Raw genomic sequence first — 19,034 nt, 5'->3', positions numbered from 1 at the left:
TTCCCACGAACTAGGAGTCAACATGCTCTTGAAAGTTTTGTCAAAAGGTTAACTGGGTTTTAAGTGGGACTGATGTGACCCCTCCAGTATTCCTGGTAACATTCTTGACCATGTTCGATTCTAGGTTAAGTGATGAGACTAGTTTTGAATTAAAATTCTAACTAAGAGATTTTCTAGTGTTAAGTTTAATTTTTAGAAACACAGAAAGTGAAAGTCTGTTGTATTTTTCAAAAATGAAAATTGTCACCGATGCTACTGATACTGCTAATGTTGTGGGGATCTGAACCCCGGGGGAACTAACTTGTAAACCCCTACTGTTGTGACCTCTATGGTCAACCCTGTTGCTGCTCCTGCCGTTCCAGGAGGCCTGCTCAACCATCACGAGCACCCGGAGAAGTTCACGGCAGTGAATTTCAAGAGGTGGCAGCAAAAAATGTTGTTCTACCTTACTACTCTTAACCTTGAGAGGGTTTTGAGTGAGGATCCACCAGTTGTAGAGGAGAATGAGCAACACAAACAGAATCTCATGGCTCTACATGCTTGGAAGCAGTCAGACTTCCTTTGTCGGAACTACGTTCTCAATGGCTTGGCAGATTCACTGTTCAACGTGTTATATGCTAAGAAGTTGGCAAAGGAGCTATGTGATGCTTTGGACACAAAGTACAAGACCAAGGATGTTGGGGCAAAGAAATTTGTTGTTGGTCGGTTTCTAGGCTTCAAGATGGTGGGCTCAAAAACTATCACCAGTCAAGTCCAAGAGTTCCAAGTAATTATGCACGAAATTCATCCTGAGGGAATGTTCCTGAATAAATCATTCCAGGCCACTGCTCTGATTGAAAAGCTGCCTAACGGTTGGAAGGACTTCAAGAACTACTTGAAGCACAAGCGGAAGGAGATGACAGTCGAAGAGCTCGTTGTCAGGCTATGGATTGAGGAAGACAATAGAAGGAAATGGGGGAATACCTCCACTGTAAAAGCAAATGTGATTGAGAATGGCCAGTCCTTGGGGGTGAGGAAAAAGCCACCACCAAGCAAAAGTTCAAAGTTGGGGGCAAGAGGCGGTGTCTGCAAAAAGCCGGTCTCCAAGTCACAGGAACCTACTTTTAGGTTCAATGGAAAGTGCTTCAACTGTAGAAGCGATGGGCATCGGGTGGTTGACTGCCGTAAGAAGAAGAAGCCTTACAATAAGTATCCTCCACAAAACAAAAGTTGAGCACACATGGCTGAGATGAAGGATCGATCACCAGATATGGACGACATGCATTTGTCAATTGTCGTCTCTGAAGTGAACATGGTGGGGTCCAACTCGAAAGAATTGTGGACGGACACTGGGGCCACTTGCCATATCTGTGCAGAGAAGAAAATGTTCACCACCTTCGAACCAGTGTCAAATGGTGAGAAGTTGTTTATAGGCAACTCTGCAACCTCTATTGTTGAGGGAAAGGGCAAGGTAGTCCTGAAAATCACTTCAGGGAAATAGTTGACTCTGAGCGATGTCCTATATGTACCAAACATTCGTAAGAACCTTGTCTCGAGATCGCTCTCAAGCAAGCATGGCTTCTGCATGGTATTTGAATCTGATAAGGTCGTGTTGACCAAAAACAGGGTCTGTGTGGGGAAGGAATATATGTCGAGTGGTATGTTCAAACTAAATGTAATGACTATTATCCGATAACTTAATAAGAAGGCTTCTTCTTTTGTCTATATGCTTGATTCGCCAAATTTATGGCATGGTAGACTGGGTCACGTGAATTTTAACTCTTTGTGTAGATTAATCAAGTTAGATCACATACCATCTTTTGAGATTAATCCAAATCACAAGTGTGAAACTTGTGTAGAAGCAAAAATGACAAGGACTTCTTTTCATTATGTTGAAAGAAGTACTAAGCCTTTGTATTTAGTGCACAGCGATGTATGTGACTTGAAAGTCATACAATCACGCGGTGACAACAAATACTTCATCACTTTTGTTGATGATTGTACTAAATTTTGTTATATGTATTTGCTTAAAAGCAAGGATGAGGCGATTGAGAAATTTATTCTTTTCAAGAATGAAGTTGAGAATCAATTAAGCCCAAAGATTAAGACTATAAGAAGTGGCCGTAATGGTGAGTATGAATCGCTGTTTGTTGAGACTTGTGCTCAATTTGGGATTATTCACCAATCATAGCGTTGTACTTTCCTAAACGGAAGAATAGAACGTTAAAAGAAATGATGAATGCAGTGCTAATAAGTTCTGGGTTGCCACAGAACTTGTGGGGGGGGGGGGAGGAGGGAATCAATTCTCTCCGTGAGTTACATTAAAAATAGAATACCTCAGAAGAAAGTAGATAAGACTCCATATGAATTATGGAAAGGCCGCAAGGCTTCTTATAATTTCCTACGAATGTAAGGTGTCTTGTAAAAGTGGCGGTACTTACACCCAAGCGGGTTAGGATATGTCCGAAAACCGTGGATTGTATATTCATTGGTTATGCACAGAATAGTAGTGCATATAGGTTTCTTGTGCACAAGTCTGATATTTCAGATATCCACAAGAATACCATAATGGAGTCAATGAATGCATCCTTCTTTGAAGACGTATTTCTTTGCCGAACCTGAGGAGAGGATCAAAGTTCTGAAAAGAAACTTGAAGATGATTAAGTAGATGATCAAGATAAGGAAGGAGATAAGCCAAGAAGGAGTAAGAGGGCTAGAACTGCCAAGTCCTTTGGCCCAGACTTCTTGACTTATATGTTAAAAGGAGATTCTCAAACTTTTAATGAAGTTGTGACTTCACCTGAAAGTCTCTTATGGAAAGAAGCAATTAAGAGTGAAATTGATTCCATCTTACAAAACGATACTTGGGAGTTGGTTGATTTATCCCCAAGCAGTAAGGTGTTGGGGAGTAAATGGATTTTTAGAAGAAAGATGAAAGCGGACGGGTCAATTGATAAGTACAAAGCTAGGCTAGTTATCAAAGGATACAAGCAACGAGAAGATGTGGATTACTTTGATACGTATTCACTTGTGACAAGGATTACGTCCATTCGCATGGTGGTTGCGATAGTCGCTTTACGTGGTCTGCAGATACATCAAATGGATGTAAAGATAGCTTTCTTAAATAGAGATTTAGATAGAGAAATCTACATGGAACAACCCGAGGGGTTTTCAGCTCAGGGCAAAATAAGAAAGTCTGTAAGCTTGTCAAGTCATTATATGGTTTGAAGTAAGCTCCCAAGCAATGGCATGAGAAGTTTGACAATGCTATGTTGTCAAATAGATTTAGAATCAATGAGTGTGACAAGTGCGTTTATGTTAAAGACACTGACAGAGTTATGTCATTTTGTGTCTATACGTAGATGACATACTCATTGTTAGTAGTAATGATGAAATGATTCGAACTACTAAGAGATTGTTAAACTCTAAGTTTGGCATGAAAGATATGGGCCTTGCATATGCCATTCTGGGTATTAAGATTGCTAGAACATCTAATGGTATTATACTTTCTCAGTCTCATTATGTTGAGAAGATGCTTGAGAAATTTGGTAAATCAGATACAAGTGTGTTTAGACACTAGTATACGTGAGTCTACATTTGATCAAGAATAATGATGAGAGTGTCACTCAGCTAGAATATTCTCGGGTCATTGGAAGTTTAATGTATCTGATGAGTTGTATAAGGCCGGATGTAGCCTACTTTGTTAGCAGGCTTAGGAGATACACAAGTAATCCAAATGTCACTCATTAGAGAGGCATTATGCGGGTGTTAGGTTATCTACGCTACACCCAGGATTATGGGCTTCATTATACCAGATACCCAGTGGTACTAGAAAGGTATAGTGACGCTAATTGAATATCTGATATAACAGACTCCAAATCCACTAGTGGCTATATGTTTACCCTCGGAGGGGCAGCCGTGTCTTGGAAGTCTTCTAAGCAAGCATGTATATTGAGATCAACGATGGAATTTGAGTTTATTGCTTTGGATAAAGCAACTGAAGAAGCTGAATGGCTTCGCCAGTTCATTGAGGATATTCCATGTTGGCCGAAACCTGTGTCTGCTATCTGTATTCATTGTGATAGACATTCCATGATTGGACGGGCACATAGTCATATGTATAATGGAAAGTCTAGACATATCCTTCGTTTACATAATTCTATACGACAACTACTCTCTAATGGAGTTGTCTCTCTAGACTATGTAATGTCTAAGGACAATATTGCAGATCTGCTAACCAAAGGGTTAACTTGAGAGTTAGTAGAAACGTTGTCAAGATGAATGGGGTTAAGGCCTTTAGTAATATTACCGGAACAGAATACCCAACCTAGATGGAGATCCTAAGATCTAGGTTCAAAGGGACTACCTAATTTCATGTAACAGGTGAGTCACTGACGAGGTAAATTTGTTTGCCCATTCCTTTGTACAGTGATACCTTGCGGGGGTAAAAGTTTAAGCTAATGGTTTTAATTACCTACGTGATATGAATAGTCAACCGTGGTATAATGAGATATCTTATATAGGTCACCTATGTGAATGCGAAGTGGGCCCGCTTCTTTAAGAATTGGTTAGGCCGAATTCTTTAAAATCACTCACTAAACCAGGCTAGTGTTCTAGGGCCATACCAGGCACACCAGTGAGAACAAGAATAATGGTTGGACTAACTCATGTGTGAGGTATATTGTCTCAGTTTATACAAATGGCAGAACAGTTCAAGACATCACGTTCACTAGTTAGCTAGTAAATCCAATAGGCTTTCACTATGAAAGGTTTAAGGCCAACAACCACCTTTTCTGATGCAGGGTTAGTCTGTGTACTCTCTTTCCGAGTCTTTATTGTAAACGTTGTCCGTTTTCTTTATTTGGTCAAATTTTATTCATGTGGGAGATTGTTTGAAAAAATGATTTTTTGGTAACTTTAATGTGAAATTAAAGTAGGTCCCAACCATTGTTTGGGAAGGGATTAAATGGTTTAGATTCTTTGTAATAAGGTCTTTACATCATAAAAAGAATGACCAAAAATCATTAAGAATTGAATGAGAAATTGTCTTATAAAGATGGCCTCATGAATGAGGTATTGGGAATTGTGTATAACTACCAATCCTACATTGATTATAGTGAAAAGCTTTGATGAGTATTTAAACCTTAAGATTTTGATAAGGGTATGAGCCCTTTGGGGCATCCAAATTTTTAGAAGGAAGGGAGTTATGGATGCATCGAGGATGGTCTTGGGCCAAGCATTTGGTCCAAGTTAGTTATGAAAAAATTGCTGTCTGCTTGCCCGAATCTGGCCGGGTTCGGGCCCGTGGTCTGTGACCTGTGATCCGTGGGTCGTGGATTGTGGATCTTGGGCTTAGGCTTGAGCTTGGGGGCTTGAGGCTTGCTGGAATGGGTTAGGTTTGGGTTGGACCGAATTAGTGGTCCACCAACCTAATCTTTTTGGGCTAAGTTTGCTGCAGATATACACACTTGTGTATACATAAAATATATCTCAGATATTTTTTCTGATCAATTTTGGTGCATTACTCCAGTAGTTTTGCAGGAGTAATGGCCATTAGTTGCCTGCCTCCATAGGCATTAGTTGCTGGCCTTCATAGCTGGAAGCTCCTCCTCTCTCCCTTATGGTGTATAAAAAGAGACCCATCTCCCTTGGTTTTGGTACAGAATTTTTGCCTTCCAGATATACAGTTGTAGCTTGACTTTTCGTGCCCCCATTCGGAAGACGAAAAGCCTTACAGTTCAGACTCTGCTTGTGGTTCTGAATCTGATTTTACAAATGCAATATAAAACAGTGAAAACACAAAAAGAGTCCAAATTCAACAATTCTTTTTGGAAAATCGATGTTGGAATCAAAATGCCAAAAATGAACTGCTTTGCCAGATTTCAGAGTCGCCACCTAAATATTTTTGGGAAACTTAAGAAACTCGAGACTTATGCCAAAGGCCATTAGTCTGTCATCACCAAAGTGTCACGGCCCAAGAACTTAGGTATGAGAGGGGAAGGTCACGAATTGAGTGCCCAACTAGCCCGATCAAAGATCAGCCTCTACTAATCATGATGTCATTTTTATTTACATTATATGCTCTTATTCCGATTTTTTAGCTATATTACTATGTGATTCGCACACAAGTATAAACTAATTTGCAAAAATTGGAACGTTTTGATTTCATGTTTTGTTTTTTGAAAAGAGTTTGAATGTGCCACTTGAGAAAGTGGGCTTAAATATACATTAATCAAATTATTCTAATTCAAGCAACTAGCCTTCATCCACAGGCATTCAAAACAGTTTATCACTTAAGCACTTAGCCTCATGGTGGACATATTAGACATGGCAGCACTAACATTCAATGCAATATGTTAAAGCAAGTAAAGGCTCACCTAGTGCTCCAAGCCAAAAAAGGTGAAAGTGTTAGAAAAATGCATGATCTTAACTATACAATATGACTAATGCAACGCACACATTATGTATTTTATAGACTCGGCTATAAGCATGGCATATGATTTCATTCAAGACATACGATAAGGCACGTATTCAAGTAATGAGTTTGAATCATTGATATGGGGTTAGTATGATGAGACAAGCTTTGGATGCATGCAAGACAGTGGATGCAAAACATGGAGTATGCTAACGAAACGTGATGTTTCTAAACTAACCATCATAAGAAGGTAAATAAAAGGGAGATAGACATGGGGTTGGAAGACATACAACTTATTACAACGTTTGTGCCCTTATGCAGGAGGTTCTGAATCAAAGTCCGAAAGTCCAAATTGAACTACTTATTACAAAACCGAATGAATAAATTAAAGCATTAACTAGCTAACTAGGCTATTACAACAAGGATAACCATGATAAGTAAAATTAACTATCTAAGCTAATTAGATATAACAATTACAAATTAATTATAACAAGACTAATAAATAAATTAATTACAACAATGTATGGAGCATTAATACACAAGGGTTGCATGCATAAGGTCCCAGAACAGCATTGTTTGCCTTGGCTTGCTCTGTTTTACCTTCAGCCACTGCCTTCTGTTTTCTGCAAAAATACACTGCTGACCAAACATTGATGACCGACAGGCCCTCAATGAAGCCCGGCCGGACCTAAAGAAGGCTGGTCGTGCTTCAATTTCATGCAAAATTCTATTTTGTGCTTTGAAATGAAAACAGTGCAGACAGAGTGTTCTGGACTCTGTTTGTCCCTCTCATACTTCTCTGTTATGGAAAAGCCTTGAGAGAAGGCTAGAATTGTTTCCAAAACCATCAATGAGAAAATTGATTGCTTGATGATTTCAATGTACAATTTGGACAAAAATCAATAAATGAAAGGAACTATACCCACCTCTTCCTCCTATCATGGAGTGAACTAAAAGAGGGACGTAGAGACACTTCAAGATCCATCAAAACATCATGAATTGATGTAAGACAACTCTTGACACAATGGATTCGGCATAACGTCTTGTCGAATCCCAAGCAATATAACTCATTTTCTTTATGTGAGTTGGTTCATTTTAAGCCAAATTTATTAGTCTCCGCCATCCTTTAATCCATTAAGTCCAAGATGATTGTTATGTCCACTAAAGATTACATCCACTAAGTGAGAAATATGTCAATCGGGAGGTGACTCTCAACATGAAAAAGAGGCTAAACCGTTGGCAATGAACCTCCATAGAGATTAAGCCATTAAGCGTAAATCGCTAGTTCATGTTTTGAATAACTGTCAACCGATTGAAACAACTCTCAAATGAAAGAGATGAATGGCAAGTTGATTATTAAAATGAGGTCCTTAAACATGGAAATGAGTTAAAGAAAAGCTAAGAACAATGTACAATATGCTACGTATGCAAGCTTATGAGACAACAACCAAGCTAATCAAAGCATGAACTATTTAAATAACTTAAGACAACCCTAAAACAGCCCTAAATAGATTATATAAAAAAAATAAAAATAAATAAAAAAAGAGGGCTAAAAATGCATGAAAAGTGCCTAAAAAGCTAATCAACAAAGAGAGAAGACAAAACTAGTAAACAAGAATAAAGAGGGGTGGCTAACCCCTCCACTTTTGAAACCTCAAAGCATGATTTTTAGTCCTTTTTTAACTCTGAAAATCAATGTAGAGAACAAAAAAAAAAAGGTGTAAAAGTAAGGGTATGAGCTATAGGTAAAGGTGTAGAAAAAATGTAAATTCTCTCTATCCTTTTGGTAGCTTTCCAAACCTAAACCCAAACTCAAACACTTAGAATAGAATCAAAGCAACATGAAACAACAAGAAATATATAGCAAATGAAAGAACAAGAAGTAAAAGATAGGATAACAAGATTACACCTCTCAAAGAAGTAAGCTTTTGCTTCTGTTTCAAATTAAGTCTCACTACACTCTTAAGCTTGAATTATGGTGTTCAAGGCTCAACCAAGGTTCCTAAACTAAGGTGTGAAGGTGTATATGATGTATGGATGTAGGGGCAACGTGGTAGGTTAGCTGAAAGTGTTACTTGCACAAGAAGTAGGAGAAAAAGGAGCTCTCAAGGTGGTATAGAGGCTTTCTTGAAATTGTTCAACCCTCAAAACAGAGATATATGGTCGGGTTTTTTTTTTTTATTATAGAATTTGAGCCAAAATTATCATAAATATCTTCAAAAATGGACAGCTGATGGCCTCCTGCCCAGAACAGTGTTTCTCGCTACCAAGGCCTTACCGGCCCTCAATAGCCACGGTTGACCCTCACTGAGGCACGCCAGGCCCTCAATGTGTTCCCCTGTTTTTCTACTTCAGCCTCAGCATAGGGTGGCACAAGGTGTAAATGTGAGGCCCTAACTTTTTGTAATGTCCCCAAACGCTTATAGTTGAAGAATTTCAATAAGAAATCTGGTTTCTCCATTTCTTGCAAATTAAACCCTAGAAATCAGGAGCAACTGTGCGAGCTAATCAGCAAACCCTAATTAACTCTGAGAACTTAAGAAACATTTTAAAACCCTAAATTAATAATTTAGAAACCCTAGAATGAAAAATTATAAGAGAAAATCCCTAGTTTTCAATAATCGCAGTTTTAGCCCAATATCTCGCCTTTTGTTGCGAATCGGCATCACGTGGCCCGAATTATTTTTCCTATCATTATTTTATTAATTACATAACTTAAACATATGTTATATTTCAAAATTTTCAATTGTACCCTTTTCTTTCTTAATTATTGCATTTTGGCCCCAAAACCTTAATATTTTATTCAATAAAAGTGCAACCAATATTTTATTAATTTATACAAAATATCCTCTATATTTTATTAACAAAAAAAATCAAATTTTCACATGGGTAAATAAGGTAGCTAGCTATAGGTAGTGAAAAGGACCTAGAAGTGTCTTTTTTTTTTATTCATAGCGAATCTTGTACATAAATGTAACAAATCTTTGACCATCATGGGGAAATGTGGGGCATTTATTGCTATATATTTTTTGTCTCCCAATTAACTAGTAAATAGGATTACCTTATATTAATCAAGATTAATTAACACAAATCTTAATTGGATCCAATTACAAACCAACCAAACTTGAATAGTTTCAATTGAAAACCAACCAAACCAAACCAATCCTTCTCTCTCCTCCTTGGCCTATAAATACAAGCCTGGCTAGCTATCATATTTCACTCCATACACACACAACACACAGCTGAGAGAGGAGGAAAAGGAGAGCAAGTGAGCTTGAGAGAAAAAGAGAAGAAAAGAGAGCAACAAGTAGGAAAAAGACCTAGAAAACTAGGAAGTTCCACATATCGTAGTACCAGGGGTTCTTGTCTGAAGCCTCATCTGTCGTGGCAATGGTTTCATAGGCTGGCGTGTACTTCTGTTCGATAATGATCAGACACATTCTGACTCCCAATGGAATGTCTACCATAGAAGATAGAGTTGCTAGTGAATCAGCGAATCGGTTTTTCTCTCTTAGCAGATGGGTAAACGTTAATTTTTCAAACCTCAAAATTAGCATATCCAAGACTTGATGGTAAACCTTCATTTTCTTTTCTTTAACTCGCCAATCTCCATTGGCTTGAAACACAACCAAGTTCAAATCCCCGATGACGTCCAACCTTTTTGCCCCTAGTTCCAAGGTAACTTCTAAACCAGCTATACACGCCGCACATTCTGCGTCGTTATTGGATACTTTGAACTTGAGTTTGAAGGCTAAGGGTATATGGGAGTCATCAGGTGTTATCAACAACACACTGATCCCATAACCGTATTGATTAGATGCTCCGCCAAAGTACATCGTCCACGTTTTCTCCTCTATTTGCAGAATATCTTCATCTTGGAAAAAGTACTCCACCACTTCATCCCCTTCTACTGGGTGATCTGCCAGGAATTCCACTACAGCTCTCTCTTTAACCGACTTGTGTGCAATATATGTAAGATTGAATTCGAAGAGAAGAAGCAACCAACGAGCTAACCTACCTGTAAGAATTGGATTCTCAAAGAGATATTTGATGGGATCTAATCTCAAAACCAGGATTACAAATTAAGCTAACAAGTAATGCCTTAACTTCTGGGTAGTTCATACCAAAGCTGGACAAGATTTCTCGTGGGGAGTGTAACGGGTCTCGTAATCCAGCATTTTCTTGCTCAAGTAGTAAACGGCTTTCTCCACCTTGGCCTCAGACCTTGAGCTAACATACACCCCATGGTAGAGTTTGTCACCGACAGGTACAAAATCAGCGGCTTTCCCGAGTTCTAGTGGCAATAACACAGGCAGATTCTGCAGGTATTGCTTAACCTACTTAAAAGCGAACCGATAGTGATCGTCCCATTGGAACTTCTTTAATTTCTTCAGGAGACCAAATAGTGGTTCACAAGTTAATGTTAGTTTTGAAATAAACTGCCTTATGAATTGCACTTTACCCAGAAAGCCGCGCAACTCCTTTTCAGTCCTTGGTGGTGGCATTTCTAAGATGGCCTTGATTTTGAAAGGATCTACTTTAATTCCTCTCTGTGTGATCAGGAATCCGAGCATTTTTTCCTATTGTTACGCTGAAGGTGCATTTTTGCAAGTTCAACCTCAATCTATAATCTTTGATCCGCTGAAAGAATTTCTCCAAGGCGATGTAGTGGCCCTTTCGATCTTTAGACTTCACAATCATATCGTCCATGTACACCTCAACCTCTTTGTGGATCATGTCATGCAGAATGGTAGTTGCAGCCCTTTGATATGTGGCCCTAGCATTCTTCAACCCAAACGGCTTGACTCGGTAGCAATAGGTGCCCCATAGAGTAGTGAAAGCGGTCTTCTCCTTATCCTCGATTGCCATCATAATCTCGTTATACTTGAAAAACCCATCCATGAACGAGAGCAATGCATGGCCCACGGTGAAGTCTACTAACTCATCAATATGCGACAGTGGAATCCTCCTTCGGACTAGCCTTATTCAAATCCCTGAAGTCAACACAGACTCTAATCCTGTTATCCTTCTTTGTGAATGGAACAATATTGGCCAACCACATCGGATACTCAGATACAAGGAAGAACCCTGCCTCAATCTGTTTAGTAACTTCTTCCTTGATCTTCAAAGCCTAATTTGGGCGAATTCTACGCAGCTTTTGCTTAACTGGCTAGGCCTTAAGGTCAAAAGGGATCGAGTGGTGTATAATCTCAAGATCGATTCCAGGCATGTCTTTGTAGGACCACGCGAAAACATCTTTGAAATTTTTTAATAAAGCGATTAAATGCCCACATTCCTCCGAAGACAGCGTGGACCCGATCTGGACCAAGCGAGGATCTTCCCCATTATCCATGTTAATTGATACGATTTCATCTGTACAGGGCTTAACATGCATCTCTTTCTCATGATCAACCAAAATTTTCAAAACCCGAGGAATTTCTTCCTCTTCATTTATGTCAAAATTTTGAAAATTAAGATCAGTACAACAAACGAAAGGCACAGATAAGTAGGCAACATTCACAGCATTTCCATTCAAAAAGTCTGGATCTTTTGTTATAGTGGACTCAAAAAAAAGGCTAAAAGATGACCTGGACAGGACTTTGGTATCCGGGTTACCACTCCCAGAAGTACCAGACTCAAAGGAACTCGAATTTGACTCCAACTTCACAGACCCAGTGGAATCAAATCCAGACTCACTATCTAATTTAGAAAAGTTGATGACGCCTCGCTCAAACTTTCAGACTAGGCATGGAGCCTTAGATGAATCCACGATAAGATTGGAGAAATCTGCTGTTGGGTTATCCCCAATCATTGAGATAGTAAAACTATTTCCCAAGTTGGTGGTCTCAGCTCCAGTAGTAGAAATTGTCAGTAAGTCAGCCAACTCGTTTCCCAACAGCTCCTTTTCTTTGATGTCCAAGCTTGCAATCCTGCCTTGGTCTGCACTAGGGCTTAGGTCTACTTGTTCATCTTCTTCTTCTGGTAGCTGGTGTCTAAAAAAGATCTCGAACCTCGGATACCTTGTTTTTGTTTCCCAATCATACCAGGGCTCTGGGAATCCACAAAAAGGGAAGTATTCCCCTTGGCGGACAAAGTGTCTGTTCAAGGTTCCTTGTATTAGTTTGTGGACTAACTCATATTGCTTCCCAGTCCTCTTTGCTTTCTGTCTTTCTCTTAGCTCCTGCCCTTTCCTTTGCCAATCTACAACGGTAGGTTTGTATCCTAGCCCGAAAGCGTGGGGGTTATGACTCATCTCCTTAGCAACAATACCTCTATGTCTGCCACTTCAGCCCAGTCACGATCCGGGTATATTCCCCTATTTGTTCATCATGTAAATAGATTGCGCACTGACGTAGTCTTCATTGCCCTCAGCCATGATGGTTTAGACCAACCGGGCTTCTACTAGAGAGAAGCTAGAAATGAACACGTCTTCTTCCCCATGTATGATTTCCAATAATGGTGTAGTGGTTCCTTAGGGAGGGTGGATCGTAGAGTTATCGTACACAGTGGCAATCCCACATTTGAAGGGGTACTTTACTAACTGGTGTACTATTGATGATACAGCATTCATCTGATGTAGTCAAGGCTTTCCTAGTAGTAGGTTGAACATGTTGGTACATCTATTACATGGAATTCCACCTTATGTTCAGACATGTCAATTAGGATATGGCACTTGAACGTTCCCATAACATCTAGGATGGTATTGTCATAAGGCCGGATGGCTTAGGTCGTGGGTGTAAAGTCAATTGGCCTTAAACCGATGATATAGGCAGTCCTCACTGGACACACATTGATCGTCAATCCGGTATCTACTAACACCATCGGAATCCACTTTTTTCGACTTTCTAAGGTTACATATAATGAACGGTTGTGGTTGGCACCCTCAGGTGGTAACTTCTTATCTCTAAAAGATATCACCGGAGTAACATCCCCAGATGTTACCAACGATACCAATTGGTCCACAGTGGTATCGATAGGCAATTTAGTCCGGTTTGTTGCCTCTAACAATGCATGCCTATGCTCCCAAGATGCCATTATCAGATCCCAGATTGATATGTCGGCCTGAATCTTCTTGAGCTGTTTTAAGACCATGTTTTCCCCAACATCCTTCTCTTTTGCTCTCTTAGTCTCTTTGTTAGAGGTCTCTAGCTGGTCTAATGCTGCGGGTTTGAAGTACCGACCGCTACAGGTCATGTGATTGATCTTGTCGGTATCCCAAGTGTCATCTGGGGTATCAGCTTTCTAACCTTCGTCAGTGTACACATGACTTAGGTCGCTGTCTTCCCACCACTCTCCCGTAGTCATGGCTGAACTAGCATCGGGTTCTATCCGGAGCATATTAACATCACGCATCCCATCATCATACCATTCTTCCTCTACCACAATCTTGGTTTCTGAATCTCGATATTTTTTGAGCTTCCTCAACATCCTTTTCCGGTCTCTGGGGTCCTATTTGACCTTTCTGGTAGTTTGGGCATCACCCACCGTTGCTTCGGGTTCTTCTTTCCCTTTTCATTTGCCATGCTTCAGAGCTATATTTCCTTGGATCTCTTCTATCCTTTCCCTTTGAAATTGTTCCAGTGCTTGTTATTTTTCAGTCAAAGGTGCAACCTCAGCCTTGCTTCCCATTCTCTCTTATCTGTTTCTCCACATCAGACTCTTCCTTACTCAACCATCCATGGCTCGTTTCTGGCTGGCTCGGGTCCCACCATCCCACTTGAACACTACTTGTATCTTTCTCTTCAAAAAAGTATAAATCCTCTAGATCCTCCTCCAGATCAACCAAATCCTCTTCTAAGTTAGCCAAGTCATTCGGGCCTTGTTCAGGCCGATCATCCTGATGTTGCCCTAATTGGCATTTCCCAATAACATTAATGCTAAAAAAGTCCTGCAGTATGAGTACTGGCTTCGGCTGATCGATGGCCACAATGTATAAATTGGGATCATACTCCTCTGTGAGCGAGACCCCATTTTATACGACACGGGTATCAGATGACCCTATCCTCAGTGTATTCTTCTCTTTCTCTGTTTCTACTACCACGGGCTTGTATTAGGTTTGTGGTGCTAGATCCATCATGCAGATGTTTGTGCCTTCTAGAATGACCACCTTCGATTTTGGTAGGTAGGATGAGGTAATGTATGTGCTAGGGTTGAAGGTGGGCGGTAGTGTATGGATGTGGTAATGTTTCTGGGCGTGGGGACTTGGTTATGTACAGGAAGTGGGTTGGTTATTACGTTTGGTTTAGCGGGTGAGGTGATGACTTTGTTGTCAATGAGATCCTAAATCTCATGACGTAGACGGTAGCACGTCTGTGGGATGACCATGTTGCTAGTGGAAGATACAATACTGGGTAGGGTCATGTTTGGATGGCAATGGATCTGGAAGTAGATGAGGATCAAGAGGCTTGAGATACCCCTTTCATATTAATAGCTTGAGGGCATGGGTTAGGCTCATATGGAGGGGAGTAAAAACACTTTGATTCCGGGGTGGACCAATACTTTGTGAAGGTTGTGAAGTTATGGCAGTAACAAAACGATCAGCCATCTTGGCCATCAAAACAACAGTACTGACATCCGCAGGCCATGGAATAATGTTACTGCTAGCATTGGTATTCCGAAAGAATGTCCTTCTTGTAGGTTCGCTTGTTCTGTAGATGATACCTTTTTTGAATACACTCTTAATCTGGACCCCCAGCTCATGTAAAGAAACAAATGTGGACAACGGCGCCACTATCATTCTCTGCAACATATCTGGCTCAAGGTTTTGGACCACCAGTCGGACTTGCTCTCTTTCGGCAAGCTTATTTGTCATTCGGGCTGCCTTGGCTTTCCACCGGACGACAAAATCAATGAATGATTCTTTGGGGTTCTGGGTAGTAGCCTCCAGCTCACTAATGGTTACTTCTATCTGGGTGTTATATGAATACTGATTGATAAACGCCTCAGATATCTCCTCTCAATTCCGCTTTGTTGAGTCCTCTAATTTAGCGTACCAGATAACCGCCACATCAGACAGGGTTCTCCCAAACAACGAGAGCTTATGCGCCCGAGACAAACCCATGGGCCTCAATACATCTGAAAACAATCAGACATGTACAATCAGATCCCCACTTCCATCTAATCTATCGATGTGAGGCATCTTAAATATCTCTGGTAATCTAACTGAAGACTCAGTGTACCCATCTTCAATATTTGGAATGAAGTTGAATCCTTGGGATTTCTTCAATACTTTCTCCAACCTAGCAATCTTGACTAAGGTCAGATCAATTTCATTGATATCAAAAGGAAAAATTCATGCAGAAGGTTGAACTGAAGGCTGATAAGCTGGAGCTGGGGGAAACATGTCCTGAGGATCCGAGACTGGCAGATTTTCAACCGATGGTGGTAGATCCGGGTTTAGCTAAGCAACCAGGATCGGATGCACGGTTGATGCAGATGCCCCAAATGTATGTCGTAGATCGACGATAACTTTATCTTGTGCATCTATCCTCTGGTTTACAGTGTCCATGGTTCTTTGGAAAGCCATTATCATGTCAGCAAATTCCTCCGCGTTCTGTGTTGTATTCTATGCCATTGCTAGTCTGGGTGAACTAGATGCTGGTGAACTGATTAAGTGAGAACGGATAGGTTTTTGTGGAGGGCTCTGTACTGATGCTACTAACTGTCTGTTCCTTTCTTCGTCGAGTGACTGGCAGAAGCGAAACCAACACTGGCTGGCCACCAACAAGGTCTTGAGCTTTGCAAAGCCTGCCAAAGTGAGTTCGTACAACTTAGGGAATATCAGGTCTTTCTAAAGCTATGATGGTAAACTATCTAGCAAAAAGAAAGAAAAACACAATCAAAATCAGACAGCACTACGGCCCCAATTCACAACAATCGTAACATATAGCTGAACTGTAATCCCTACTAAACTCTATCCTCAAACTCATACTAATATGAACCATCCTATACAGTCTCACTGTAGAAAGCACATATCACGTGAAAAGAGCCAATACACCCTTATGAGGGGGTAGGGTTACCCTGTCCTAGATTTTTGGCATGATCTAGGCTACACTATTTCAAACAATGAGTTCCACAACATCCTATAAACGGGTAGCATCTTGTCCTAAGTTTGGAATAGTCACTATAGCTTCACTATATGTGACTAGGTCAAATGGTTAAAAGGTTACCTTAGTAAGACTGCCTAATATACCTCTCACACCTAACACCGATAAGTGAAAGGAGGATCAAACGGTACAGCAGCAGTCTAGATCCAAGGGTTGTGTTCCCAACATGGCAGAGCCTGTGACCAGTCAGCCTTTTGGCAAGCTTTCTAGGCAAGTCTCCGGCAAACCGTCCAGGAATAGCAGTCGGCAAACACAGTGGCTTAAGTGCACCAATGCATATGCAATGCAAAGAACATATAAGTGTAGATAAAATTTCACATCATGAATTTCAAGTCAAGGTCTCTAAGTCCTTAGCAGAGTAGAAACTGTAGCCCAACTTTTCGTGCCCCCTTTCAGAAGAAGAGAAGCCCTATAGTTCAGACTCTACTTGTTGTTCTGAATTTGATTTCATAAGTGCAATGTAAAACAGTGAAAACACAAAAAGAGTCCAAATCCGAGAAATTCTTTTTGGAAAATCGATGTTTGAATCAAATGCCAAAAATGGACTGCTTTGTGAGATTTCAGAGTCGCCACCTAAATATTTTTGAAAAACTTAAGAAACCCGAGACTCGTGAACTTAGGTACAAGAGAGGAAGGTCATGAATTGAGCACCCACTAGCCCAATCAAAGATCGGCCTCTACTAGTCATGATATGATTCTTATTTACATTATATACTCTTGTTCTGATTTTTTAGCTATATTACTATGTGATTCGTACACACGTATAAACTAATTTGCAAAAATTAGAACATTTTGATTTCATGTTTTGTTTTTTGAAAAGAGTTTGAATGTGCCACTTGGAAAAGTATACTTAAATATACATTAATCAAATTATTCCAATTCAAGTAACTAGCCTTCATCTACAGACATTCAAAACAGTTTATAACTTAAGCACTTGGCCTCATGGTGGACATGGCAGACCTGGTAGCACTAACATTCAATGCAATATGCTAAAGCAATTAAAGGCTTACCTAGTACTCCAAGCTAAAAAAGGTGAAAGAGTTAGAAAAATGCATGATCTTAACTATACAATATGACTAATGCAATGCACACATTATGTATTTTATAGACTCGGCTATAAGCATGGCATATGATTTCATTCAAGACATAAGATAAGGCACGTATTCAAGTAATGAGTTTGAATCATTGATATGGGGTTAGTATGATGAGACAAGCTTTGGATGCATGCAAGACAGTGGATGCAAAACATGGAGTATGCTAACGAAACGTGATGTTTCTAAACTAACCATCATAAGAAGGTAAATAAAAGGGAGATAGATGTGGGGTTGGAAGACATACAACTTATTACAACGTTTGCGCCCTCATGCAGGAGGTTCTGAATCAAAGTCTGAAAGTCGAAATTAAACTGCTTGTTACAAAACCGAATGAATAAATTAAAGCATTAACTAGCTAACTACGCTATTACAACAAGGATAACCATGATAAGTAAAATTAACTATCTAAGCTAATTAGCTATAACAATTACAAGTTAATTATAAACGACTAATAAATAAATTAACTATAACAATGCATGGAGTATTAATACACAAGGGTTGCATGCACAAGGTCCCAGAACAGCACTGTCTACATTCGCTTGCTCCGTTTCCCCTTCAACCACTGCCTTTTATTTTCTGTAAATATACACTGTTGACCAAACATTGATGACTGGCAGGCCCTCAATGAAGCCCGGCCGAGCCTAAAGAAGGCTGGTTGTGCTTCAATTTCATGCAAAATTCTATTTTGTACTCTGAAATAAAAACGGTACAGACAGAGTGATCTGGACTTTGTTTGTCCCTCTCACACTTCTATATCATGGGAAAGCCTCGAGAGAAGGTTAGAATTGTTTCCAAAACCATCAATGAGCAAATTGATTGCTTGATGATTTCGATGTACAATTTGGACAAAAATCAATATATGAAAAGAACTATACCCATCCCTTCATCCTATCATGGAGTGAACTCAAAGAGGGAGGTAGAGACACTTGAAGATCCATCAAAACATCATGAATTGATATAAGACAACTCTTGACACAATGGATTCGGCATAATGTCTGGCCGAATCCCAAGCAATATAACTCATTTTCTTTACGTGTGTTGGTCCATTTTGAGCCAAATTCATTAGTCTTCGCCATCCTTTAATCCATTAAGTCCAAGATGATTGTTATGTCCACTAAAGATTACGTCCACTAAGTGAGAAATATGTCAACTGGGAGTTGATTCTCAACATGAAAAAGAGACTACACCGTTGGCAATGAACCTCCGTAGAGATTAAGCCGTTAAGCGTAAATCGCTAGTTCACATTTTGAATAACCGTCAACCAATTGAAACAACTCTCAAATGAAAGAGATGAATGGCAAGTTGATTATTAAAATGAGGTCCTTAAACATAGAAATGAGTTAAAGAAAAGCTAAGAACAATGTACAACATGCTACGTATGCAAACTTATGAGACAACAACAAGCTAATCAAAGCACGAACTATTTAAATAACTTAAGAC

At 39.8% G+C, this 19,034-nt stretch overlaps 1 protein-coding gene across 1 annotated transcript; it reads left to right on the top strand.

Annotated features, from left to right (window-relative positions):
• The first annotated feature begins 328 nt into the window (after positions 1 to 328).
• LOC145820491 (uncharacterized) lies at positions 329 to 1,213 on the top strand. Its single transcript, XM_082916338.1, has one exon. The coding sequence runs from the start codon at positions 329 to 331 to the stop codon at positions 1,211 to 1,213; it is 885 nt and encodes a 294-aa protein (XP_082772464.1).
• The last annotated feature ends 17,821 nt before the right edge of the window (positions 1,214 to 19,034 follow it).

The sequence above is a fragment of the Camellia sinensis genome, chromosome 1 (genome assembly GCF_055761805.1).
Source record: "Camellia sinensis isolate YWXY chromosome 1, ASM5576180v1, whole genome shotgun sequence".
In the NCBI taxonomy this organism is placed as follows: Eukaryota; Viridiplantae; Streptophyta; class Magnoliopsida; order Ericales; family Theaceae; genus Camellia; species Camellia sinensis.
This window is presented reverse-complemented; position numbering and strand designations above follow the sequence as displayed.

What these genes read in the sequence shown, in the direction of transcription:
- LOC145820491 (XM_082916338.1), top strand. Translation starts at nt 329, where the DNA reads ATGGTCAACCCTGTTGCTGCTCCTGCCGTTCCAGGAGGCCTGCTCAAC.